The sequence below is a fragment of the Ochotona princeps genome, chromosome 24, assembly GCF_030435755.1.
Source record: "Ochotona princeps isolate mOchPri1 chromosome 24, mOchPri1.hap1, whole genome shotgun sequence".
Taxonomy (NCBI): Eukaryota; Metazoa; Chordata; class Mammalia; order Lagomorpha; family Ochotonidae; genus Ochotona; species Ochotona princeps.
The window spans coordinates 18,941,677-18,968,793 of NC_080855.1; the positions used below are offsets into that span (position 1 = coordinate 18,941,677).

A 27,117-nucleotide genomic window follows, 5' to 3' on the forward strand; every position below is an offset into this window, starting at 1 on the left:
TGGACTGTTTGTTCCTTGTACTTCCTCTACAAGACCAAAAGGAACATGTACCACCTGCCATGGGACAGCTAACCATTAGGGCTGGGTGCACAGTACAGACCTCTCAGTCCCCACTGGAGTGAGGGGCTGACCTTTGCACTCGCCCAAATGCTATTCAGAATTTCCACTCCACCACTCACAGTCCAGTCTAGCTGAGTACCTTTTGAGTTACAACCCTTGGGTAAAGCAGTAAAGCGTTGGGGAATTCTGACGGTGACCTTAACCTTCCTGCAGCTCCAGGTGCACCGTGGGCCCTGCCCTCTGTTCTGGAATTGCTGAGTGGTGAGTCACGGGGGAACACCTGGGGAGGTGGGGCAGATCCGGGAGCAGAGGCAGCCCTGCCCCTTGCTGGGAAGGCCTCAGGACTGAGTGACAAGTGTGACAAAAAGCAGGATGTTTCAGGGCAGGGCTGTTGCTAGCAAAAGGCCTTGGGGGCAGGGAGAGTTCTTTATAAATTTCCATGGGGGAATGCAATTCAGTTTTTTCACTACCGAAAGTGGAAACCCATGAACTGGTTTTTCATGAGATTCATTTGAAGAATCTGGTAAGACCCAGCAAGGCCCCAGCCTCCCTCTTTCCTGCAGAACTGTCCCAAGTTGGGGGCCAGTGGATTCCAGGCCTTTATGGCCTACTGAGGACCCTTGCACTGAGTAAGCTGTCCCCCACCCCAAGAAACGGCCTGCCTCTTGGCACTGCTTCTCTGCATGGAAGCTTCCCTCCTCTGAGCGCTAACCCCTCCCCAAGACACATTTGAGAAGAGGAACCTCAGCAAGGCCAGGGAGGGCTTAGGCAACTGGCACCTGGGGAGTGAGTGGAAATTAACTAGAGCAGGAGGATTTTTCCAGGCTATGGGTCTTGCACCTGCAAAGGCCCAGGGACAGAGCTAGGGCAGAAGTGGCTCAGGATCGCTGAAAAGAACCCAGCAAGGACAGGGGTCAGCAGATCCAGGATCATGCAGTGACTCAGCGTTTCACTCACGATCAGCTCTTGAAGCGCTTCCTTCCTCTGAAAAGACAGGGTGGCGCTGACATTTGGGAGTGTCTGTGTTGTGAGGGAAGTGAAGTTTAGGTTTTATCCTAGGTTCCTGCCAGGCACAGAGAGCAGGTCTTCATATCAGCATGTAGAAGGTGAAGTTGCCCTACCCAGAGAGATACCTAACAAGAGTGAGCAGTAGGTCCAGAAGGAGAAGGGAGTGGATGAGGGGAAACAGAAAAGGGATGGTCTCCCCATTGTCCACTTCTTTTAGGAGGTCCAAGGAGAAGGAGTAGCTGCTTACATGATGCTTCTGCCACAGTTTCGTTGAAGGAAACACATCCCAGGAAGGGCTGGTTTGATTGACAAGTAGGAAGATACACGGGATGGGGAGGGGGACTTCCTGCCCTTCAGACCTAGCCAGCCATCCACCCAACCTATGTGAGTTGCCACTTGGGATGCCCACATCTCATGTTGAAATGCTTGGGTTTGGGTCTCAGCTATTCAGTTGTGAATTCTAGCTTCCTGCTAAGCCAGACCCTGCAGGACAGCAGTCCTGGCTCAGGCTCTTTGATCCCACCACGTGGGAGGCGCCAATAGAATTTTCTCCTGGTTTCAGCCAGTTCCAGTCCCAGCTTTTGTGGGCATTTGGAGAGTCAACCAACAGATCAGAGAGCTCTTTGTGTCTCTCTGACTTGCAAGCAGAAAACATAAAATAAAATAAATACATTTTTTTAAAAAAAGGTTATAGAAAAAAGCATGAACACACCTGCCTCCTGGCTGTATTGAGGCTGATATGAAGCAGCACACACACAGTAAGGATTCATAAATGTTAGTTGCTGTTTTTTAAGCTATGACTGGTTGTTGCTCAGAAAGTAATAATGGTTGACCTGTTAATAATACACTCCTTGCCTAAAAAATATATAGAACAAGAATTCAGGAGTCAGTGAACTTTTTCTTCAAGTGCCAGACAAAATATTTCAGTTTCTGAAGTCCAAGAGAGAGTGGAGGATACAGAGCCAGAAAGCCTATTAATTTGTTCACCCCCAAATACCCTCAATAGCAATGTCAGAAACTCAATCCAGGTCTCCCACATAGGTGACAAAGACCCAACTATTTGGGCCATCACTACTACCCACCTCAGGGAGTCCATTAGCAGGAAGCTGGCATCAGTGGCAGAGCCAGGACTTGAACCCAGGCACTCTGAGATGTGGGCATCTCAAGCAGTGTCTTAACTGCATGTCAAACATTTGCCTGCATGGCTAGGTACTAAGAAGACTACAGAATAATTTGCCAGCTAAGATTGTTGAGGCATCAAAGTCAGGCTCCGATAGTTGGAAAGTCATTTCAACCACCTTCTGTACGCAACCTTTTCTCTCTTGATTAGAATACCCTTTGTACACTCAAGCAGGTATGTCTACATCAGCTTACACAATCGTATCACAATAAAAGTGAAACACCATCAGTAAAGTTCCCATGAATTCAGATTCAATGAAGCTCATGAATGCAAACCAACGGATGGGGGATCTTTGTTTCTTCCTCTTTGTATATATGACTTTGCAATAAAAATTTTTTTTATAAAAGATCTTGTGTCAAGAGACTGCTGATGCATAATCACTCCATGATGCCAACACCCTCTGCTTTGCCTGGTTTGGCATAGAGCTAACACAGCTTTAAAGTTGTCCTTTAGACATACAGCCCTCTTCTCTATCTGTTCATTCGGCATTTGTGGATTCAACCAACAGCAGCTAAAAGATATTTGGAAAACAATTGTGTGTATCTGAACTAAATAGGTACAGATTTTTTGCTTGTCATTCTTCTGTAACAACACAGTCTAACAATTATGTACATAGTATTTATGTGATACGAGACATTATATGTGTTATAGAGAAGATTTGAAGTGTAAGCTGGCAGGGTGGGTGTGTGGCGCAGGGATTAAAACACTGCTTGGGACGCCTGTAACCAACTCATGTAGGAGTGCCTGGTTCAGGTCCATTTCCACTCCTAATTCCAACTTCCAGCTAATGTGCACTGTGGGAAGCAGTGGGGATTGGCTGAGTTAGCTTCCTGCCACTCACATGGAAGAACCAGACTGGGTCCCCTGCTCCTGGCTTCAACCTGTACCTGGTTGTAGCAGATATTTGGGAAGTGTCTTAACAGATGGATGCTCTCTCTGTCTCTTACTTTCACTGTCTTTCCCCCTTTCAAATAACAAGGTGCATAGGGGATGAAACTAGTTATATGCAAATATTACACTGCTTTATAATAAGGGACTTGAGCTTCCAAGGATTTTGGTATTCTTACAAGGTCTTGCATTTTCCACATATTGAGAAACAACTGGACAGAACAATGGCAAAACCCAAGAGAAGCAGACCCGGTGACCAGGATTTACATGCCCGCTTAAGGAAGAATTTCAGGGAACTGGATGGAGTAGGAAACCTGACGAGTGAAATAGGGAAGAAGAAGTGGGTGTCATTTGAGTTAGCTCAGATTGGATTCAGTCCCACTGCAGCCCCTAGAGGAACTGTAAAATGGGCTCACAAATGTCCAGGGGAACAGGAATTATTCACTGGTACCCACAGTGCAGTCTGAGGGGTGATACTCATGGACCCAGGACCATGAGTGACAGTCGAAAGAAGGGACTTCCAGGCTGCACTTGCACACAGCTGGCTGTGCACTCTGATGGGAATGCACAATTCAAGATTTTTTAAAAAAAGATTTATTTATTTTTATTGGAAAGGCAGATATACGGAGAGGAGGAGAGAGAGACAGAGAACGATTTTCCATCTACTGGTTTACTCCCCCAAATGGCCTCAACAGCTGGAGCTGAGTCAATCTAAAGCCAGGGGCCTCTTCTGGGTCTCCCACACAGGTGCTGTGTCCAAAGGCTTTGGGACATCCTCTGCTGCTTTCTCAGGTCACAAGCAGGGAGCTGGATAGGAAATGGAGCAACTAGGACATGAACTGGCACCCAAATGGGATCCCAGTGCATGCAAGGCGAAGATTTCGCCACTAAGCTATTGCACTGGGCCCATAATTCAAGATTTAAATAAAAGCAAAAGCCCACAGGATAAACAGTGTGTCCCAGTCGTCCTCCCCAGGGGCAATTTTTGCCCTCTTCATGTAGATAAAGTTCATAGAAAAATAGAATCAAAGGTTGATTAATTTAGGTGCAAAAGTTACTGAAATCCATGTTTGTGAAGGGCTTTCCAAGGCTCATGGAACATGCCTACTATGAAAACACTATGGCATGAATTTTAGAAACGTACTGCACTAAAATACACATCTTTGCATTCCATTTTCCACAAGCTTTTGAAATAACCTTTGGGTGTGTTTAGAGCGCCCCCTTTTTGGAATGGCAGCCTAGTGTTATCTGCAGTCATATCATAATTTACTTACCCATCATTTACTGCTACTTCCAACAATTGTTTTAAAATGTGAAGAAGATTAATTGTTACACCAAGTAACAATTATCCTGTGATGCGAATGGCTACGGAGTTGGATAAGCACACACTGTCACCACCGTCAAGATGTGGAACATTAGTTCTATCGCCTCTGATGTTCCCTGTGCACCCACGCTGGCAGTCTCCTTTGCTTGTCTCACCGAGCCATTTTCTCTCCCTATGTTTTGTCGTGTCATCACACAGTGGGGCTGAGCCTCTGGTGCGGTGGTGGAGCTAGTGCTTGGGTGCTTGCATTCTACAGGAGACTGCTTAGTTTTGAATTCTAGTTCTGCTTCCTGCTTGTGAACATCCCAGGGGACATCAGTGACGGTGCAAGTAGCTGAGTCCTTGTCACCTAGATGGGAGACTCAGATTGGAGTCCAGGCTCCTGGCTTTGGCTTATTGGGGACAGTGGATAGGGAATCATTGAATGAGAGTTCTGTTTCTCTGTTTCTGCCTTTCAAACAAAATGAAAAAAAGAAATTAACTGTCACATAGAATGGAGCATTTTGGATCTGGTTTCTTTGTCTGAGCCCAGTACATTAGAGATTTACTCTGTGGCATGTGTCAGTGGTCACTTCTTTGTATTAATGAATGATACTTCTGGTATGAATATCATTGCCGATTATAAGATGCATGGTCATTTCTAGTTTAGGCAGCTATACCCAAACCTGCTATTGCCCGGGGTTAGCTTTCAGGAGGTCTCAGTTTTTATTCCTCTTGGGTATACTGTATGATCGTGATTACTGGGACATAAGATACATGTATGCATGCCTTTAGAAGCCATTGCCAAGCTATTTTCCAAGTGGCTATATCACTGTGGTTTTCCACCAGTTTCATATGTTGCATGCTTGCCAGTATTTAGTATTGTCATTTCTTTTAGCTTTTCTGATAGGAGTATGTAAGTTTTTGGCTTATTATAAAAACTGATACAACCAATATCCTTATATAGACAAAGCATCTTCAAAAGGCTGAGGAAAATGCCTGTTATGCAAAAAATTATGCATGGTTTTCAAAATTTGTGCTCAAATAAATTTATAATTTTTTTCTGAAGCAACAGATAGAGACACACAGAAAGAGGTGCCATGTCCTGGATCAATGCCCAAATGCCCATAATGGCTAGGACTGGGCCTGGGCCAGGAACCCCAAACACCATCTAGGTCTGTTATGTGGATGAAAGAACCCAATTACTTGAGCTATCACCACTGTCTCTGGGGGTTCCCATTGGAGGGAAACTGATCAGCTGTGGCTGGGAGCCAAACTTGGGTATTCTGACGTGGGACACAGGTGTCTTAAACACTGGGCCCAACATCTGCTCCCTAAGCTTATCTTCATATTCCATTTTTCATGAGCTTTTAGGAGCACCCATGTAAATGCTTTGTAATCAGGCATGAGTAAGCTTGTGAGATACACTGTTGGGACTAGATGCTGGTAAGTCAAAGTGTGTGAAAGGCTGCTGTGGTATTGCCAGACAGCCTTCTCGGTGGTGGTGCCAGTTTGTCCACCTACCAAGCATACAAAGCTGTACCTGTTCTTCCACCTCCTCACTGCCACATTATCCACTTTAGGAACACTTTGGACCTTGGGTGGGGCTGTGTTTTTCAAAGAGGCAGAAAAGCATAGACACTGGGCCAAAGCTGGAGACAGGAGCTAGAAACTCAGTCCTGGCATCCCCTGTGGGCAGCGGTGACCCACATAGCTGAGTCCTCACCTGCCGCCTCCCAGGGTCTTGCATTGGTCAAAAGCTGGCAACAAGGGCGGAGACACTGACATGAGATGTGTCTCTGGTATCTTAAGGGCTAGGCCAAAGGTTCAACTTCAGACAGTTGGTGTGTGAAAATCTGTCTCATCAAGTTGTCTGTGTGTATTTGCTGGAGCAGCACCTGCCAGAGTAGTAGTGGGTGTTAGTTACTGCACAAATTGCTTCTTGGCCTTTTGGCTGAGATCAAGTATAGTTATTGCCCAAGGTGGGCTACTGCACTCATTTGTCACATTATCATATACCACTGGCTCCGTGAGCCTCACCAGCACATTCAGAAGTACTTTCCTCTTAAGAGTTCCAACATTCCACTTGTGGAACTCAGGGAATCCTGGTAAAGCTCTTGAGATGCTGATGGGAAATTCAGGCCGTGGGCAATGAGTTCAGGAATTCAGAGAAGTGTGAGCGCATGGAACCTTTCTAAGTCACACAACAGGTCTATGTACACAGGTTCAAAAAGTAACAGAAGGAAAGTCGACTCCTCTGGGTCATGGTGGCTCTCAAATTTACTTTAAAAAGATATCTGTTTGTTTGACAGAGATCTCCCATCTGTAGTCTGCAGCTTCCCTTCCCAAATTACCACAACAGCTGGGGGTCGGGAGAGCACCAGACCAAAGCCAGAGCTGGGAACGCCATGTAAACCCTCCACATGGGAGACAGGGACTCATGCATTGGACCTATCACCTGCTCACCTGCTACCTCCCAGAGGCACATTAGCAGGAAGCTGAAATCAGGGCATAGCCAGGACTTGAACCCGGGCATCCTGATATGGGATGTGGCCATTTCAAACTGCCTCAACTACAATGTCAAACCCGTGTCTCTCAAACTTTTCATTTTTAAGTATTTATTCTCAAAGGTAGATGTAACCATTAAATATATCTTGATGATAGGATGCTGACTTCATATCATCTATACCTACAATGCCATGATACACCTAAATAGCAGAATGATGGACCAATGCTGAAGGATTATACTATTGTAATACTATAGGGGAAAATAGGGGTGGGGTTGGGGGGAGGGACTGGGAAAGGTGGAAGAGAAAATCCGTGAGCCCATGAAAAACTGTATATATATATATAAAGCAGGTGTATATAGAGAAGAAGAGACAGAAATCTTCCATCTCTGGGGCCAGCATTGTGGCATAGGGGATTAAGTCCACTCTGCAATGCCAGCATCCCATATGAGTGCTGGTTGGAGTCCCTGCTGCTCCACTTCTGATGCAACTCCCTGCTAATATACCCACCTGGGAGAGCAGCAGAAGATGGCCCAAGTGTTTGGCCACAGGACAAAGTTCAAGCCTCCTGGCTTCATCCTGGCCCACCCTGGCTATTCATCCATGGGCTCACTCCCTAGATGAGCGCTGTGGCCAAGGCTAGGCCAGACCAAAGCCGGGAGCCCAGAATTCCATTCAGGTCTTCCAGGTGGCTGGGAGGGGCCCAAGGACTTTGACCATGTGTTGCTTTCCCAGAAGCATTAGCAGGGAGCTGAGCTTAGGAAAAGTAGCTGGACCTGAAGCAGCATTCACGGATGGGATAGTGGGACTGTAGGTGGTGGCTTAATCCATAGTGATACAATGCTGGCCCCCTCAAAGACTTTTTTGCACCTCTTAAAAAGTGATATGTTAGGAACCAGAATACACATATTCTGGCTGACTTACTGTTATTCCGTTAACAACTTAAACAGCACTGTTCTAGAGTGTAGGACGAGACTTCCCTTATTTCATCAAGTCTTTTGGCCTTCGTCACAGCTGGAAACATCTAAACTGACATCCGTTTGGGGAACAGTATTTTCATGTTCCTTTTTCTTCATTTCCTTGCTGTGGTTAGAAGGGACCCATTCTGTCAGCAGTTAATTTTGCAAACGGCACTTCATGTGACCAATATTCAGTACCAGCAGGTGATCAAGAAGCCCGGATTAAAGTGGTCAGCGCTGCCACTTGCTGGAGATCTTAACTTCTTCACTCTAGAAGATTCCATGTCTTCCTCTGTCAAACAGGGAAATCCTAGGGGAAATCCATGAGCTGCGTGGAGTGAATGCTTTAGAGGCTCTTGTTCTGTCACTTCTAGAACAGCAACCTCAACAGCACCTGGGAACGTGACAGAAATGCACCTTCTCAGACCTCATGCCACATTTACGGAGTCAGGAGGCAAAGGTGTTCTACAAATCTTCACAGTGATCTCAATGCCTGCTCAGGCTCGCCAACCACAGGTTTGGTACATGGTGACTGCTAATAGTGGGCACTCAAGGCTGCAGAGCTGAAAAGCGGGCATTGGTGACCGATCAATAAGTTCAAAACAAGCACTAAGAAACCAGCGGCTCCTCCCTCAGGTGAGGGCAAGTGCCTGCACCCTCCACCAGCTGATTGGTGGAGTCACTTGTCGACTTTGGCCATTTGCCCAATCACAGAGAGGAAACACTGTATGGGGCGGGAACCGAGGAGGGTGACAAAGCCGTGAGCCTATTGGCTCCAGGCCACGCTTCAGCAGAAAGGGGCTGGGCGCGCCTGCGCACTGTCAAGGCGCGTCCCCGCGGCCGTTGGAAAATGGCGACTGTCACTGAACTGAAGGCTGGTGAGTGCGAGCCGCTGGGCTGACTGGGTGGAAGTCTTGGGGCCCGTGAGAAGGATGGAACGGGGGGAGAGCGCGCGGAAAACCACGCCCGGCCCTGCTAGGGAGGATCGTTGTGCTGTGAGTCTGCGGGGGAACGTCTGGCTTGGTCCGGCGGCCTGCGGTTGCCCAGCGGCAGTTTCCAAGGAAGCCGGGAGCTAGTTTGAGGAGGAGTCCGGAGTCCGCAGCTGACCGAGCGGTCTACTGGCCTGCGCCTTTCCGGAACCCCCAACTGGAGAGCTGGGGCGGGAGGAGGGGAGCGAGGGGCCGGGGTGGGTCCGGGCCCTGGCCCTGCCCCCGGGGCCCTGCCCCCGGCCCTGCCCCTGCCCCCTCTAGTGTCCGGCTGCCCCTTCAGTGCCAGGCGCAGGTCCGTGGTTGTCTGGGTTGCAGGTGCATCCCGCCTCTCCCTCTGGGTAAAACAGGCAGAGCTTTTCCTGACCTGGCCATGCCTCCTCCTCCCCGTCTCCCTTCTCCTCCTCCCTCAGGAAAAGCTCCTGAAAAGGCAGTTAGGGGCCAGCAGTGAGTCCAACACCTGCGCGCCCTTGACGCTGAAGCAGATGCCACAAGGGACAATCTGCTGTAGTTACCTGGGATTGCACCCCAGCTCGTGCAATTACCCAGTGACTTCCTCGTGGTAGCTCTCTGCCCATTCCTTAGACGGGCAGGCTGAGGTGGCTGAGTGGTGCTGGTCCATTTAGGCAGAGGGGCAGGAGGATAAGGCTGTGTGTTGAGTCAGAGCACCGAGTGGGGCGGAGGGGTGCGGTGGGGGCGGAGGGGTGCGGTGGGGGGGACAGGGAGCTTTATTGCTGCTTGAGGATTCGGGCTTCCGTTTTCTTCATTTAGATTTCTTTTTAGACCCCAGGTCTAAAGCAGTCATTCTCAGACAGGTTGGAAGGGGGAGGTGGTTGAATCTTTTTGAGCGTGTGGCGTGGTCCCTACGGATGGAAGTGTGTGTGGGGGGGTGGGGGACACTAGGTTAGTGAGCAGCAAGAAAAGCAGACCTCTGTTGGCAGGAACAGACTGTGTATGGATCTGTGGACTGTCCCCAGGGAAGCCCCGGTCACCCCTGTGCAAGGCTGCCTTGCGGTTGGAGAGTTTACAGCCTCTATATTCACCAGCTTGAGGCTGCTGTCTGGAACAGTGTGTCCAGTACAGTGTTGTAAGCATAAGGCCTCCATGGTAGGTTAACGTGATAGTTGCAGCTAAAAATGACGACTGTGCTACACAGATTTAAGGCCTGCCACTCCTCCCCCCCCCCCCCCCCCCCCCACTGCCTGTATTCTGCAGTTCTGAATGGACTTTGTGTCCAAGGGAAACCCAGTGAAATCTTGTGAGCCAACCAGTCGTCTTTTGTGGACTTTTACAATTTGATTCTGTGAGTATCTCTGAGAATTACAACTCAGTATGTTGGAGACAGCAGCCGAGGCATAGCTTGAGGCGTGGGTCAGCTTTCTGATATTGTGGTATGCTTTCAGGCATCAACGGTTTACAACACTGCATTATAAAACTCCTAATAACATTTATTGAGCTTTTACTGTATTCTTAGCACTTGGATGAGATGTGTGGATCTGTGGTGTTGTCATTTACAACTCTTTGGTAAAGAAGGTTCCAAGGCACTGCAAAGGATGGTGCCAGTTTAGCCTGGAGCCACCTGATTACGTATACAGAGGACTTAGGCTAAAATCCATTTTCATATTTACGGGCTTGTTATAGTGACCCTAGTCCATCAAGAAATTAGGTTACATTTATTGTCTTCAACCCTGACTCCTTAAAATATGTTACCCTACATGATGGCTAAATCCTCACCTTGCAAGTGTTGGGATCTGGGAACTGATTTGAATCCTGGCTGCTCTACTTCCCATCCAGCTCCCTACTAATGGCCTGGGAAAGCACTCAAGGAAGGCCCAGAGCCTTGGGACCCTACACCCGCGTGGGAGAGCTAGAGAAAGCTCCTAGCTCGTGGCTTCGGATCAGCTCAGCACTAGCCGTTGTGGCCACTTGGGGAGTGATCTTCCTCTTTGTCTCTCCTCCCCTCTATATATCTGACTTTCCAATAAAAATAAAATAAATTAAAAAAAACAAGTAAAAAAATTTTTTTAGAGTGTGTGAGAGCCTGGGGTTTTGATTCAGGTCCTGATAAGTTCATGATAATTCTGGCCCCTCCTTTTCCGCCTCACTGAAGTAGATCTCAAACTGCAGTCCCTACAGTGAAGACACTGTAAAAAACTTGAATTTGCTCTGATACGTTAAGAGTATATCCATGTGACTTGAGACTTTTCATTTTCATTACAAACATGGTTTATGGTACTTACAAATGTTTGTTTCGTCATAGATTCGTTAAGATTTATGCCATTTACCTTCTGAACATCTTCAAAGTGTGCCCAAGAGTGACGCAGTTGGTTCTGTAACAGGATTGTTACTGTTTTGTGTTTAACAGTGTTAAAGGACACTTTGGAAAAAAAGGGAGTATTGGGACATTTAAAAGCCAGAATCCGAGCTGAAGTGTTCAATGCCCTGGGCGATGACAGTGAGCCCCGGCCATCGTTGTCTCACGAAAACCTTCTTATTAACGAGTTAATTCGGGAGTATTTGGAGTTCAACAAGTATAAGTACACCGCGTCTGTTCTCATGGCAGGTAAGTGCTTATTGTTCCACTGCACACGGGAAAGCCGCGTCTGCCCCTCCCTGGTTCTCAGGGAATCTTCCCCCTGGAAACCCAGTGCCATCACCAAGCAAGGGCATTCAGGTGACTGGCAATCAAAGTTCTCTTGAGCTAAACTGCAGGGGAAAGCGGAGTTAAACGGGCTCCCTCCTGGGTGCATGCTTTGAAAAATCATTCTTAATTCCCGATGCCGATTATTTTTTCTGTTTTAAATGTTTTGGATGTTTGTTTAAGTGGGTTATTTTAAAAATTCTTTTATTTTTGTTTTTATTTTTCTTCAAAAAATTTACTTACTTTTATTGGAGAGGCAGATATACAGAGAGGAAGAGAGACAGAGAGAAGGATCTTCCTTCCGACGGTTCACTCCCCAATTGGCCGCAATGGCTAGAACTGAGCCAGTCCAAAGCCCAGAGCCAGGAGGTTCTTTTGGGTCTCCCAGGGGGTGCTGCGTCCCAAGACTTTGAGCTGACCTCGACTGCTTTCAAAGGACACAAGCAGGGAGCTGGATGGGAAAGGCTGCTGGGATTAGAACTGATGCCCATAAGGGATCCTGGCGCGTTCAAGGCGAGGATTTTATCCTCTAGGCTACTGTGCTGGGCCCTCGGTTTTTATTAAGAAAATATTTGAAAAATACTCTCTTGTGATCCAGCAGTCATTAACTGGGGTGGTGAGGGTATTTTTCACATCTTCTGCAGACTTTTGAGATGTCTTCCAGGAATGTGAACAGAGTCTGCATACAGAGATGTGTGGTGGTCAGGCAGTGTTCCCCTCCAGGCTGCCAGGAGGAATGTGGTCAGGCAGGGGCGGGGGTCGGAAGCAGCTTGTGTGTGCACATCGTTTGATTCGCTTGTGTCAGGTTTTTTTTTTTAAAGATTTATTTATATTTATTATTTATTGGAAAGGCAGATACACAGAGAGAAGGAGATACAGAGAGAGATCTTCCATCTGCTGATTCACTCCCCAAGTGCTGCAATAGCTAGAGCTGACCAGATGTGTAGCCAGGAGCCAGGGGCTTCTTCTGGGTTCCTCACGTGAGTGCAGGGTCCTAAGGCTTTGGGCCGTCATCCACAGCTTTCCCAGGCCACAAGCAGACTGGACTGCCCCAGACATGACAGTTTGGGTAGTGAACCAGTGGATTAAAGATCTCTCTGTCTCTCTTATCACTCTGCCTTCTAATTAAATAAAATAAAAAAATTTTAATGAAAGATTTATTTAACTGAAAGACTCTTTGATGTCAGTACCTGTTTTTTGCTCAGTTTGTTATGGACAGCTGTGTAACTCAAAGAAAAAAAGAGCATTATGACAATATTATTAATTAGTTGTCTTGGACTTGAACTTCCCCAGCTTGATGTGTAGTGATAATTGTGTAATGATTTCACATGGAATTTTTTTTTCCTAACTGAGGTGCAGTTTACACGTAATGAAGTTTCCATGTGTGCATTTTGTCAGGCCCATTCAAATGTATGTTCACTGCCACCAGTCAGGGGTGTGGGATGTTTCCATTTCTACTGAGGACTGTTGTGCCCCTTCATAGTGAACGTCTTCACGTACCTATCCCCTTCCCCCCCAGTGATCTGTTCCTAGCTGCCGGAAGTTGCCCTTTTCTGGAGTATCATGTACACGGGGTCATGTAGGATATTACCTTTCTGCAAGCAGAGTCCATTTAGCCCGGGTGGTGTGTTTCCTGGTGATAGCCTTTTGTTGTGTGGTTATGGATGTTATTGCCTGATAGGCATTCCAGTTGTTTCTGGTTTTTGGCAGTTGTAAAGCAAGCCTTTGTGTGCATGTAAGTTTTCGTTTCTCCTGGGTAAATACTTATGTGCAGGGTTGCCGGGCCTTGGGGTTTGTGTATGCTGACCTCTGTAAGAGGATCCCTCTATGATTCCCAAGTGGCTCTACCATTTTTGCTTTCCCACCAGCGAAGTGAGGCTTTGGCTGCTCCATGTCCTTGCAGTGTAACTTAGGATTGCTGTCATCAGTGGATTCTTGTTGTTGATACCATCCTATATTACGTTTACAAGCTTCCTAGCAAATAGACTAAAGTCTAGAATAGCAGCTTAGATGCAAGAGCTATATTTATCTCTAAGAACTTTAAAAAAATATTTATTTTTATTGGAAAGGCAGATATACAGAGAGGAGGAGAGACAGAGAGGAAGATCTTTTGTTCAGTGGTTCACTCCCAAAGTGGCCACAACGGCTGGAGCAGAGCCGATCCAAAGCCAGGAGCCAGGAGCTTCTTTCAGGTCTCCCATGCAGGTGCTGCATCCCAAGACTTTTGACCATCCTCGACTACTTTTCTAGGCCGCAAGTGGGGAGCTGGATGGGAAGTGGGGCTGCCAGGACACGAACCAGCACCCCTGTGGCGTTCGGGTGTGTGCAAGGCTAAAGTCTACTAGGCTGTTGCACCAAGCCCTCTCTGAGAAATTTGAGAAGTAGGGAGAAAGAGGGATAAATGAAAGAGCTCATCTCATCCGCTGGTCCACTCCCCAGATAGCTCATGGTCTGTGTGTGCAGCTGAAGCCAGGAGCCTCATTCTAGGTCTCACATGCATGTGGAAGGAGCCCAGTTACCTGAGCCATCGCCACTGCGCCTGAGAGGAGGGAGCAGAACTCTGGCTGCTGTGCAGTGTGAGTCTTACTGCTGGACTGAGCAGCTGCCCTGTAAACTGAATTTCCCCAAAGAGTTGGGGGATTTAAAATGGACTTTATGTGAAGCTGTATTAAGTTCACATGTAAGAAGATGGACATTTTGAAAGTCACACAATCACATGCAGTGAGTCTGTCTTGGCATGTGCCATCCGCAGTCTTCCAAAATCTGAAATGTGTGTTGACCCAGTAAGTGTGGTTTTTGTCAAAATCACATTGGCTTGTTAGGTTTACAGACTCAGTGTTTTCATGACTTTTTCCCCCCAGAATCTGGCCAACCTGTAGTTCCATTGGACAGACAATTTCTCATCCGTGAACTAAATGCATTTGAAGAATCGAAGGATAACACAATGTAAGAATTTTTTTAAAGTAAGTTCTCAGCTATTACTATCCTGGAGTCATAACTGCATGGAGGTGGTTTTATTTTCCTTCAGTTTGGCAGGTATTTATTCCCAGCTAGTGTGTGTTGGAAGTGGAGCAGCTGGTACTCAGACCAGCACCCATATGAGATGTCAGCCTCACAGCTAGTGACTTTCCTCATGATGCCACAGGCTGGGCTCTGTTCTCCTAGTCAGTGTTGACTTGCTCATTCACTAGACAGGACATTTCTAGAAAAGGGACTGATGTTTTTCTGTTTCTCATAATATCTCATATTCTTCATTATATATAGATACCCAAAAAAGTTTTTTTTTTTTTAAATCTATGTTAATAGTAAATGATTATAGAAGCAGTAGCAACAATTACCCTAGCTAAAAAGAAAGATAATTGCAATCATGGTTTTTTGTTTTAGATTATTTTTATTGGAAAGGCAGATTTACAGAGAGAAAGATCTTGCTTCTGCTGATTCACTCCCCAAGTGGCCACAATGACTGGAGCTGAGCTGATCTGAAGTCAGGAGCTTCTTCTGAGTCTCCGTCATGGGTTTCAGGGTCCCAAGGCTTTGAGCCATCCTCTGCCACTTTCCCAGGCCACAGGCAGGGAGCTGAATGGTAAGGGGAGTAGCCAGGACATGAACTGGTGCCCATATGGGATGCTGGCACTTGCAGGGGGAGGATTAGCAATTGAAGCCGTCATACCAGGCCCTGTTTATTTACTTTTAATTTGAAAGAACTGGAAGGAGAGACAGAGGAAAAAAAAAATTTCAACTTGCTGGTTTATTCCCCAAATGACTGCAATGGCCAGAACAGGGACAGTTCAAAGCCAGGAACCTAGGAGTTTCTTCCAGGTCTCCCACATGGGTGGGGTGGCCCTAGGACATGGGCCATTGTCCACTGCTTTCCCAGGCCATTATCTGGGAACTGGATCAGAAGCAAAGCTTCTGGGACTTGAACCTGTGCCTCTGTGGAATGCCAGTACTGCAGAGTTTTAGCCTGCTATGCTGACACTGGCCCCTCCTACTACATTTTAAATGGAAAAGTTGGTCCAGGTGTAATTTGGGGGATCATGTACTGTGGAAATACACAGTAACTACCTAAAGTAACTATTTAGAAATGGTATTAAAGGGAGGAAGTTGTGGGATGCTTTATCCCATATTGAGTTGCCTGGGTCCCCGTCCTGCATCCACTTCTGATCTAGCTTCCCGCTAAGTGCACCCTGGGAGGTAACAGGTGATAGGTCAAATAGTTGAGTCCCTTCCACACAGGGGAAGCTTAGATGGAATTCTGGACGCCTGGTTTCAGTATGGCCTGGCCCTTCTGTGTAATCATTTGGGGAATAAACCAGCAGATGGAAGATCTGTCTGTGTCTTCTCTCATTCTCTGCCTTTCAAAAACTTAAAACAAACCAAAAAAATTGACATTTTAGTTTTAGTATTTATTGAGCATCTGGGCTTTATCTAGTCATTCGTTGCCAAAAGCCTTTGTAAACAGGAGACATGAGTGAGCCTAACAAGCTGGCTGCTTGTCCACAAGCTTTGTAATTAAATAGTGACATGAAAGACCATGAACAAGAGAAAGAAAAGTGGCTCCAGTGGTTAGGATAAATATCATTTGAGTAATGTAGTTAGAATGTGTTTTCATTATAGTGAACATAAGAATTATGCATTGTATAAAGTGCAGACAGCACACAAGAGTATTCATTTAGAAGAAAACATTGTTCCCCACTCTACCCACGGAAATGTAATCCCATTCCCCAGAGTTAGCCTTTGGTGCATGGGCATTGTGGCTAAAGGAGGTAAGCGAATATTGGGATGACCCATTTGGAGTGCCACTTTGAGGCCGACTGCTTGGCTTGTGGACTAGCTTCCTGTTAGCGCACCTTAGTGGCCCAGGTTCTTGGATTCCTGCCATGCATGTGTGAGAGCCAGGTGGAGTTCCTGGCTCCTGGCTCTGACCTGGCTTAGCCCTCCCTGGCTGTTACAGGCGTTTGAGAAACGGACAAGCAGATGGAAAATATGTTTCTCTCAGTCACTCTTTCACATACATTTTTTAAAAAGCAGAAGGTAAACCAGTGGCAACTTTTACATTCATTCAAGCATGCATTGTGTATTTAAAGCCTCCTCCTTTGTCTCCCTCTGTCTCCCTCTGTCTCTCTGTCTCCCTCTGTCTCTCTGTCTCTCTCTGTCTCTCTCTGTCTCCCTTCTCTTTGTACTTCTGCAACTTGTTTTTCATATCAGCTAATTCCATCTTCCTTTTTCTTGTTTTTAAAGTTGCCAGGTAAGTCAGGCCCACAGAGAAAAATAGGGGGACCATTATAATAGACATCCACATTGCTGCCGCTCAGATTTGCAATGTTGTTTTTTGTTTTGGAGTTGTCTCACTACTTTGAAGATCACCTGTCCTGTTCTCCATCCCTCCCTGTCATGACTGTGCCTTTCTTTTGGCTTTAAACTACCGAGTAGTAGACCGTGTGTTATAATTGCCTTATTCAATCGCATATGGGTGAATATGTAAGTTATTCTCAGTGTCTTGGTATTGTCAGAGATATTGCAGTGAGCATATTTGAGCACATGCTGTGTGCCGGGCACTGATGTCGTGGGTTGTCTGTAGCATTTGGAGCATGCTCCCTGCCTTCAGCCGAGAAGCTGGCTGTACCACATGCCCTGGACAGCCAGCCTACAGACAAGACAGTGATTACTCCAAGAAGTCTGGCTGGAAAGAGGTTCCTGGCCATATGACTCAGGCCCTCCAAACTTACTTAGCAAGACAGTCCCTAGTAAAGGAATCTCTTGTATTCTGTGGATCTAGTATTTAAATAATTATGCAAAAAATTACTGTATTGGAATATTTGAATATTAGACAAAACAAATGAGTAACACTTTAAAAAACATACACTTTGACAATTTTTGAAAAAGTTGAAAATACAGAAGGATAATTTGGAGAAGTCTTACTTGTGGCTTAAGATGAGTTGGAGAAGGTGGGATGAGTTAAAGGAATAGCATTGTGGTATAGCAAATCAAGCTACCTCCTGTGACACGTGCACCCCTAATGAGCACCAGTTACAGTCCAAGATGCTCCACTTCCAATCCAGCTCCCTGGTGTTGTACCAGGGAAGCAGCAGAGGGCGGCCTGAGGGCCTGGGTACCTGCTACCCAGGTGGAGACCTGGATGGCGTTCCTGGCTCCTGGCTTGGGTGGATGTGCATGAGAGGGCTGACTCCCAGGGTGGTTGTAGGAAGCCTTGATTTCTTGCCGCATGTTCCTTTCTGTGGGGCTGTTGGAACATCTCACACATCTGACTTCTCCACAGGCAGGCATTCACAGGGCCATTTGATTTTATCTCGGTACTTGCACACTTATTGCCTTGTTTATAAATTGGAGCTGATGAGCTAATGACCGTGAAATCACAAAATGAATGTAAAATGAAGAGAGGTCACAGTGTTATATAAACTTTGAGATAGCTTTAAAATATTACTGGCCAGCTGTCATGCGCTCACACTTATACTGTAAATATGTGCCAGGCACAGCTCTAAAGACTTCCCGTTCAGGAGCTCAGTCTGCCTGTGAGGGGGGCCCAGACTTCTGGCTTAGAGAGGAAGAATCTTAGACCAGCAAGGGTCAGAGCTGCCCTAAGGGGCAAGGGCAGGCAGCCTGGTGCTGGGACGCCAGGCCTCCCTTGGGCAGGGAGGCTGTGCACTTACTGAGGCTTGTTTACTGCCTGGTGTGTGCAAGTGTCAGGTGTCGGGTCACACTGAACCGTGGCATTCCCATGCTGAGTACTGGGAATTTATTTGTTAAGACTGTTTTACTTTAGATGATGTTTCAGTTGTTAATGTGTTTTATCTGGGTTTGAAAATTGAAAATTAAGTGATACTCATAAAAGAGTATAAACAATTTGCAGTTATCAATGATAATGTAACTTAAACATTTTGTATAATTTATTTGGATGTCAGAAGGATAGGGAAAATGAGACAGAGATGTCTTATCTGCTGGTTCACTCCCCAGATACCCACACTAGCCAGTGCTGAGCTAGAATGAAGCTAAGGGCCTGGAACCCAACCTGAGCAGCCCCCAGGGGTGGGAAGGACAACTGCTTGAGCCATCCTCTGCTGCCTCCCAGGACGCTCATTGCAAGGAGTGCAAGTGGAGTTAGGGTGCAACCTAGGCACCCCGATGTGGGATGCAGGTGCACTAACCACTGTGCAACTGCCTATCCCTCTTCTGCTTTTAAATCTAGTTGAATACTTATCCCTCCTGGTGTTAGAAGGTTACCTTTTAAAGAATAAATGGTTTGAGCTTCTCTTGTTTATACAAATGTAATCTTACGTGTTCTTCCTGCCACAGACCTCTTCTGTATGGAATCTTAGCTCACTTCTTGCACGGAGCTAAGGACGGCGTCCAAAATGTGTTTCTGAAGGAGCCTGCGCCTCAGCCCCCGGACCTTAGCCGACCACCTCGTGGAAGGAGGCAGATAGGTATGCAGCTCGTGGCAAGTTTGCTGTTTGACTATATGTTTCTTTCTGTGAAGGAGTTTCTCCTGAGCTATGGAGTCATTGTTTATTTCCACTTGTGTCTAAGCCAGTGTTACTTAACCTCCAAAAATAAAAAAAGCTTCATGGAAAGGAAGGGGAAGGGAGACAAGAATAACTGGGGGCCAGATCCTTAGATGGAGTTTCTGTACAAAAATGTTTTTAAAAACCCCGATGTTCCCATATATTTATGATCTTTGGAGCAGCTTAGATCCTTAAAAATACAGAATGGATAGCTTTTTTATCAAGGTTATTTTTTTTCTCTCCAAGATGGAAAATAGAAATTAGATTGCTGAATATAGACAAAGAAGTTTGGGTATATATGCCCATTGCATTTTCAGGATGCTTTTTTTTTAAGATTTATTTATTTTTATTGGAAAGGCAGATATATAGAGAGGAGAAGAGACAGAGAGGAAGATCTTCTGTCCGATGATTCACTCTCCAAGTGACCGCAGTGGCTGGAGCTGAGCCGATCCGAAGCCAGGAGCCAGGAGCTCTTCCGGGTCTCCCACACGGGTGCAGGGTCCCAAGGCTTTGGGCCGTCCTCGACTGCTTTCCCAGGCCACAAGCAGAGAGCTGGATGGGAAGCAGGGCTGCCAGGATTAGAACCAGCGCCCATATGGGATCCTAGCACATGCAAGGTGAGGACCTCAACCACTATGCTCTCATGCTGGGCCCTCAGGATGCTTTTAAAAAGCTATTTCATTAGAAAGGCATCAAGAGAGACACAGAGAGAAAATGATCTTGCAAATGCTGGCCCACTCCCCAATGAGTATAGTGGCTGAGACGGGCCAGAGCCAGGAGCCAGGAGCTTCATGCAGGTTTCCACATGAGTACAGGGATCCAAGCATCTAGGCCACCTACTGCTGCCTTTGGAGAGCATCACCATGGCGCTGAATTGGAGCACAGCAGCCAGACTGAAACTGGTGCTCCAACATGGGTGCCAGCATGACATGCAGAGACTTAAACTTCTGTGCCACAACACAGGCCCCACAGTGGTAAGTATTTGTAAATAACAGATTCTTAGAAGCATCAACCATATTTCTTTTAGAAGGTCCCCCTTTTTTTAAAACATGATTTATTTACATTTTATAGGAAAGGCAGATTAACAGAGAGGGAGAGGCAGAGAGAAAAATCTTCCATCCACTGGTTCAGTCCCCAGGTGGCTGCAGTGGCCAGAGCTGAGCTGATCTGAAGGCAATAGCCAGAAGCTTCGGGGTATCCCATGTGGGCGCAGGTTCCCAAGGCTTTGGGCCATCCTTGACTGCTTTCCCAGGCCACTAGCAGGGAGCTAGATGGGAAGTGGAGCAGCTGAGACATGTCCTGGCGCCCTTAAGGGATCCTGGCATATGCAAGGCAAGAATTAGCCACTGAGGGCCCGGCGGCGTGGCCTAGCAGCTAAAGTCTTCGCCTTGAACGTCCCAGGATCCCATATGGGTGCCGGTTCTAATCCCGAGGACGGCCCAAAGCTTTGGGACACTGCACCCACATCGGAGACCCAGAGGAGGTTCCTGGTTCCTGGCATTGGATCGGTGCGCACCGGCCTGTTGCGGCTCACTTGGGAAGTGAAACATCGGATGGAAGATCTTCCTCTCTGTCTCTCCTCCTCTCTGTATATCCTTCTTTCCAATAATAATAAAATCTTTAAAAAAAAAAAAAGAATTAGCCACTGAGCCATTGCACTGGCCCTAGACTGCCCCCCCCCTTTTTCTAAGATTTGTTTTATTTTTATTGGAAAGTCAGATATACCGAGAGGAGGAGAGACAGAGAGGAAGATCTTCCGTCTGATGATTCATTCCCCAAGTGGCCACATTGGCCAGAACTGTGCTGATCTGAAGCTAGGAGCCAGGAATTTCCTCCAGGTCTCCCACACAGGTGCAGGGTCCTAAGGCTTTGGGCCGTCTGCAACTGCCTTCCCAGGCCACAAGCAGGGAGCTGGATGGGAAGTGGAGCTGCCAGGATTAGAACTGGCGCCCAAATGGGATCCTGCAGCGTTGAAGGCGAGGACTTTAGCCACTAGGCCACGCCGCCGGGCCCGTCCCTACAGTTTTAAATCTAGGGATCTTCTATCCTCTACTCTACTCCCACGACAAAGGAGGTTGAGAGGAAGTGACTGTCTCTACTACTGCCAAAGCACAGTAAGTGCTCACAGTGGCCTGGGTGTTTCTGAACCCTCTTGGAGCTTTGTTGATTTGTTTTAAGCTTTTGAGGGTTTTTTCCTGCAGTTTCAGGATTGTTTGTTTTGGAGGGAGTTTGTAAACTGCTAGTTTTCTACTTGCCACCAGGGGGTGCTGCTGTGAGTGTTTTACTACAAGATGGGTTTATATTGAAGCACTTTGGTGTTCTTGAAAAGATAAATACCTGGTCCTTTCTTGCTAATTCCATTCCTTACATAAAAGAAAGAAAATTATAATTCCATACACCTGAATTTTAATCTAGTCAGTTAAAGAAGTGAAAGACTCGGCTCCAGCACGATAGGCTAGAGGCTAAATCCTCGCCTTGCATGCGCTGGGAACCCAATAGGTGCCGATTCATGTCCTGGCTGCTCTACTTCCCAGCCAGCTCCCTGGTATTCCTGGGAAGGCAAGGGAGAATGGCCCAAAGCCTTGGGAAAATATTTCTCTCTGTCTCTCCTTCTCTCTGTAAATTTGATTTTCCAATAACTAAAAAAAAAAAAAAAAAGTGGGGGGCAAAGGCTGGTGCTGGCACTGTGGTATAGTAGGTTAAGCTTCCTCCCGCAGCACCAGCATCCCATTTTCGTGCCCCTCCAGTCCCTGATGCTCCACTTCTGATCTAGCTCCCTGCTTATGTCCTGGGCAGGCAGCAAAGGATGGCTGAAGGCCTTGGGCCCCTTGTACCATGTGGGAGACCCAGAAGAAGCTCCTGGCTTCAGATCGGCCCAGCTCTGGCTATTGCAGCTATTGGGGAAGTGAATCAGCAGATGGAGGAGATCTAAGAAATAAAAATCTTAGGAAAAAAACAAAAAACCAAGAGCTGGCATGAGCATTTGGTAGACTAGGTAACGTGCTGCTAGGGAATCCACAGCCTTGTTGGAGTCCTGCGTCCCAGTTTCTGCCCTGCCTCCCTTTCCGTTGGTGCAGACGTGCGAGGCGGCAGTGATGGCTCAGGTGAGGGGCTCCTGCCTCCCACGTGGGAGACCTAGACCACGCTCCCTGTGTTCACACTGATCAGTCGTGGCCATGGCACACATGTGAGGAGTCAATGAAAAGATGAGTTTGAAATATGTCTCCCCCAGACGAATCAGTTTTTTTTAAAGATTTATTTATTTATTACAAAGAAGGATATACCAAGAGGAGGAGAGACAGAGAGGAAGATCTTCCATCAGATGATTCACTCCCCAAGTGAGTGCAATGGCTGGTGCTACGCTGATCCGAAGCCAGGAGCCAGGAACTTCTTTCTGTGTCTTCCATACAGGTGCAGGGTCCCAAGGCTTTGGGCCGTCCTTGACTGCTTTCCCAGGCCACAAGCAGGGAGCTAGATGGGAAGCTGGGCTGCTGGGATTAGAACCAGTGCCCATATGGGATCCCGGCGCATTCAAGGCGAGGGCTTTAGCCACTAGGCCACCGTACCGGGCCCAAGACAAATCAGTTTTATAAAGCCTTTTGACAATTACAGAACAGTATCTTTTTTCCAAATCTTTTGTTTTTTTTCCAAATCAATCTCCAACAAATAAAAAGACTTTGAATGGTTAGGGTCTTATTACTAAGCATTTTTGATTTCCAAACAATGAATCTTTTGTATATAAAGAATTTTAAGACTATACCAAAGCTCTTTGGATAGTTCATGGAAAATGCGCATTACCCTACCCGAATTTCAAAATTGTTTTTGCACCAACATATGCCCTATGCAAAATTACGTATGGATTTAAAAAAAATAACAGCTTTGCACCAAAATAAACCAGCCATTTCATTTCCATTTCTCCATGGACTTTGAAGTACCTTCATGTAACATCCTAAACTATGTGTGGATTTCTGTTCCTTTAGATGGTCTAAGAAAGGGGAGTGGGAAGAGCACCGATGGCGAAGGTCTCTGCGTCCCTGCGGCAGTGAAGAGATGACACAGCCTGCGGGGGAGCTTTTGGCTTCAAATTATTCTACCCAGTAACTTATTTATTACCCCCGAGTGGCACCACTACCATTTGTGTTTTCTGAAACTGTTGGGTTTCTCCAAAAACACTTTGCCCCTCATGTTTTATTCCTTTGTGAATAAAAGCTAACTTTGTCATCTTGCATACTGGATTTAACTTGAAAGAAAACATGTTCTTCTAGGAAGTATTCTAAAGGCCCCTGGGCTTATGAGAAATGGAAGACCTCCTTCGCACCTCGCACATGCTTCTAAACCAATGTTCAGGTCAGTAGGTCCACGGGAGGAAGCTCTGCTGCTTGACTTCACATTAGTTACATTTCTGTCAGCTGCGACTGTGTGGATTTTAAAAAATGTAAAATGACATTAAAACAAGAAAAAAGCATGATTTCTATAGCTTTTTTTTTTTTAAGCCACTGTTTTTACCTAACTATTTATAAATATCCGAATTACTATAAGGTTGAGTTTTTCAACTAAGGCACTATGTTTTTATCCCTCGTTAGACATTTGGCTTGTACTGCAAACTTTAATTAAAAGGTAGTGTGGGGGAAAGTAGTTTTTCCATTTGCTGTAGTAAAACAAAGAACTTATTATGTAAAGAATGTGAAATGCACATGAAGGGACAGGCTTTGGAAGAGACGCCTGATCTGGCTTCTGGGAGGATGGCCTGTTCTGCTGCTGTGTAGACGTCTGTTGTGGTGTGGACGTGTCACGGAGGGGCCTAGCCCCACTCACCAGGGCCTGAGTCTTCCACAGCTTCCGTTTTTATCCTGGGGTTGGAAAGTACTGAGCTCTGAGGGCGCTACCTCTAAAATGGCACTTGGATACCTACGGAAGGAACTTGTACAATGTCACGTCCACACACGGATTTCACTGAAGACAGCTGACTCTTAGGGCTAACCTCCACCAACTGGCACAAGTCGCGTGGCCAGTTCGGAGTAGAACACCGCCTGGGGACAAAACTTCACAAGTTACTGCTTTGCGAGGCTCTGTTGGAGCTTCAGATTGGATGCCAAAGTATTGTAAGGCCACTTTCCATTTTTAAATCTGTAAGATTTGATTACCATTATGAATTCCATTGTGTTAAATGTGGGAATATAAATACCTGACTGCTCCCAGAGGACTTGGTTTACATCCAAGGATACTGGCAGTGGACCCCAAGTTTACCTCAGGAATTACAATCATGTAGGACTAGATTAAGAAAAAATTCTGGAATTTATCATTTTGGATACTGATATAAAATCATCAAAACAGAAGCTAAACGGAATTGTCACGTAGTGCTTTTGTATGCATCATTCTGCGACTTGTTTGTACCTAGGCAACTTTTATACTTTTAAAGCTTGATTTAATAAAAAAATAATGAATTCAGCTCTCTGTAGAGGGTTTCCATATCTTTGTCCTTAGCAGGTGGGCATGGTTGGAGGTGGCCTCCTCCCCCTTTCAGGGTCCTCCCAGGCTGGTTGTTGGGAGGGTGAGGTGAAGGGTGGAGGAAGGGGGACTGGTGTGGGAGGGTGCTGTCATGAGTGGACAAAGCAGGAGCTGTGTTGATGTCCGCTTCTTCGGAGCACTCGGGAGGCCCCTCTTGGTCCTTCGATGCCACCTCTGACAATGATTCAGCCCATGGTGGCCTGGGCAGAGCTGGTATCAGTCTTGGGGGACAATAGTGTAGCCTGGAGGGCCATGGTTGGTTGGAAAAAGTATATTTAGTAGTAAAGAAAAAAATACTTTGAAAGCAGTGTGAGATTTTTGTGATTATCCAAAAACAAAGAAAACAAAGCAAAAGCAAAACCACGAGGGCTTAATGTTCTTAAAAAGTTAAGAAAGTCCACTACAGGAAGAATTATACTTGCAGTTGAAAGCTGTCGGTTAGTTTATGATCCAGCCATATTTTAAAAAGATTTATTTATTTTTATTACAAAGTCAGATATACAGAGAGGAAGATCTTCCGTCCGATGATTCACTCCCCAAGTGACCGCAACTGGTTGGTGATACGCCAATTCAAAGTCAGGAGCCAGGAAATTACTCCAGGTCTCGCACGTGGATGCAGGATCCCAAGGCTTTGGCCCATCCTTGACTGCCTTCCCAGGCCACAAGCAGGGAGCTGGATGGGAAGTGGAGCTACCGGGATTAGAACCGGCTCCCATAAGGGGATCCCAGCACATTTAAGGCGAGGACTTCAGCTGCTAGGCCACAGTGCCGGGCCCTATCCAGCCATTTTTAGATGTGCACGGGCTGACACATTCTAGAAACTCAAGGAACAGAAAGAAAAGGTTGGCAGAAGAAGGAGAAGGAAGACAAACACGGCAGTCACCTGAAGAAGCACGGTTCCAGCAACGCTTGAAAAGTTCTGGGAGAAAGCCTAGGCTCACGTAACGGTAGGGTGGGGCCTGAAGCTGCAGAGGGCTTCGGGTGAGCTTTGAAAACCTGGGTAGTCTGGGAACCCCATGGCCAGTGCTGAGGTGGCTGCTGAGGGGGGTAACTAGTGGCTTGGTAATGATGTGCAAGAACGCCTTGGTGTGTGACTCACATGCCTGGGTGGTCATGTCAGTTGTGTGTTCTCTCACCCTAAAGCCAAGTGTACATGAAGGGCTGCCACTGCCGCCCGTGAGGATCTGCCCTCCGAGGCACTGAGGGCTGCTGCCCGGCCGTGGGGAGGCGACTTCCCTTCCTGCTTCCTTCTTCATTCCTTCCTTCCTTTCTTTTTAAAGATTATTTATTTTTATTGGAAAGGCAGATTTACAGAGAGAAGGAGAGACAGAAAGAAAGATCTTTCGTCTGTTGGTTCACTCCTCAAGTGGCTGCAATGGCCAGAGCTGAGACGATGCAATGCCAGGAGTTTTCCAGGTCTCGCACAGGGGTGCAGGGTCCCAAGGCTTTGGGCCGGCCTCGACTGCTTTCCCAGGCCACAGGCAGGGAGCTGGAAGGGAAAGAGTAGCAGGGGAACTGGCACCCATATGGGATCCCGGCACATGCAAGGCAAGGATTTGAGCCACTAGGCTACTGCGCCGGGCCTGGGAGTCTACTTTCTAACAGGTTACACAAGCAATGTCTGGTCTTCACGGATTTTTGTTCATTGGAAGTGAAACCTTTTCAAAAGTAGACTTTAATTTTGTTTTTCTGGAGCAGTTTTAGACTCATGACTGAATTGCGTGGTAAGTATAGAGAGCTACCCTCTACCCCGGCTCCCCACCACACCCCCCTCCCTTCTGGCCTCTCTTCCCTTCACCCTGCCCCAGAGCAGTATAATGGTGCCAGTGGGTGAATCCTTATCAGAGGACACCATTATCGTCCACATGTACTCTTGGTACTCTGTGTTTTAGACAAATATGTGGCAAATGTGTTCACTGTTAGGGCCTCCTATAGAATGGTTTCACTGCCCCACAAATCCTCTGCCTCACCTGTTCTAGAAGGTTCTATAGCCAGAATGGTTCAGGATGTTGGCTTTTTCAGGTAGGTTTCTCTCACTTAGTTCCTCTGTCTCTCTTGATACTCTTTGTCGCTTACCTACCCCGCTACTCAAGGACATCCTAGTTTCCTTTAAGTCTGACCAGTTCTGGATAAAATTATTAACATTTGTGTTCTATTTTGTGCGTGTGTGTGGAGAGGGGAGGGGAGAGATGTCGCTTTTTAGCTGCTTTGGGTCAATTCTGAGAAGGGTGTTTTTGCTAGATCCCAAGCACATTTAATGGTTTTGTAAACTCTAAAACTACTTTTTACTCAGCCTTTCGGGACCAGGGTTGGAGGCTGGTGATTGAAGGTAAGAGCGTGGCGGTGCCTATGCATTGCAGCTTGTGGCACAGGGAGACACACGGGTGTCATCAGGGTAAGCTAAAAGCACTTTCGTACAGGAGTCGGAGCGGGGCCACCCTTGTTTGCAGTCTGGCCTGCTGTTCCCATATCCTCGGAGGAAAGATCTTCCATCCACTGGTTCACTCCCCAAAGGACTGCAACAGCTGCAGCTGAGCTGATCTGAAGCCAGGAG

At 46.8% G+C, this 27,117-nt stretch overlaps 2 protein-coding genes across 4 annotated transcripts in view; both read left to right on the forward strand.

The window, feature by feature from the left end:
* Positions 1-8,656: 8,656 nt before the first annotated feature.
* CEP20 (centrosomal protein 20) lies at positions 8,657-19,260 on the forward strand. 2 transcript variants are annotated; one of them, XM_012927539.2, is made up of 4 exons: positions 8,657-8,783; positions 11,257-11,454; positions 14,394-14,478; positions 18,847-19,260. In XM_012927539.2, the coding sequence occupies exons 1-4, from the start codon at positions 8,756-8,758 to the stop codon at positions 19,166-19,168; spliced, it is 633 nt and encodes a 210-aa protein (XP_012782993.2). In that variant the 5' UTR covers positions 8,657-8,755; the 3' UTR covers positions 19,169-19,260. The 2 variants fall into 2 exon arrangements, with proteins under 2 accessions (XP_012782993.2, XP_058536889.1); XM_058680906.1 differs by having other exon boundaries at positions 14,394-14,495; positions 18,847-18,955.
* Positions 19,261-22,282: 3,022 nt separating this feature from the next.
* MYH11 (myosin heavy chain 11) overlaps positions 22,283-27,117 on the forward strand; it is a 90,941-nt gene continuing 86,106 nt past the window's right edge. For both annotated transcript variants that reach the window (XM_058680966.1, XM_058680967.1), the window contains exon 1: positions 22,283-22,286. The gene's annotated coding sequence lies outside the window, so the exon portion shown is untranslated. The remainder of the gene's footprint in view (positions 22,287-27,117) is intronic.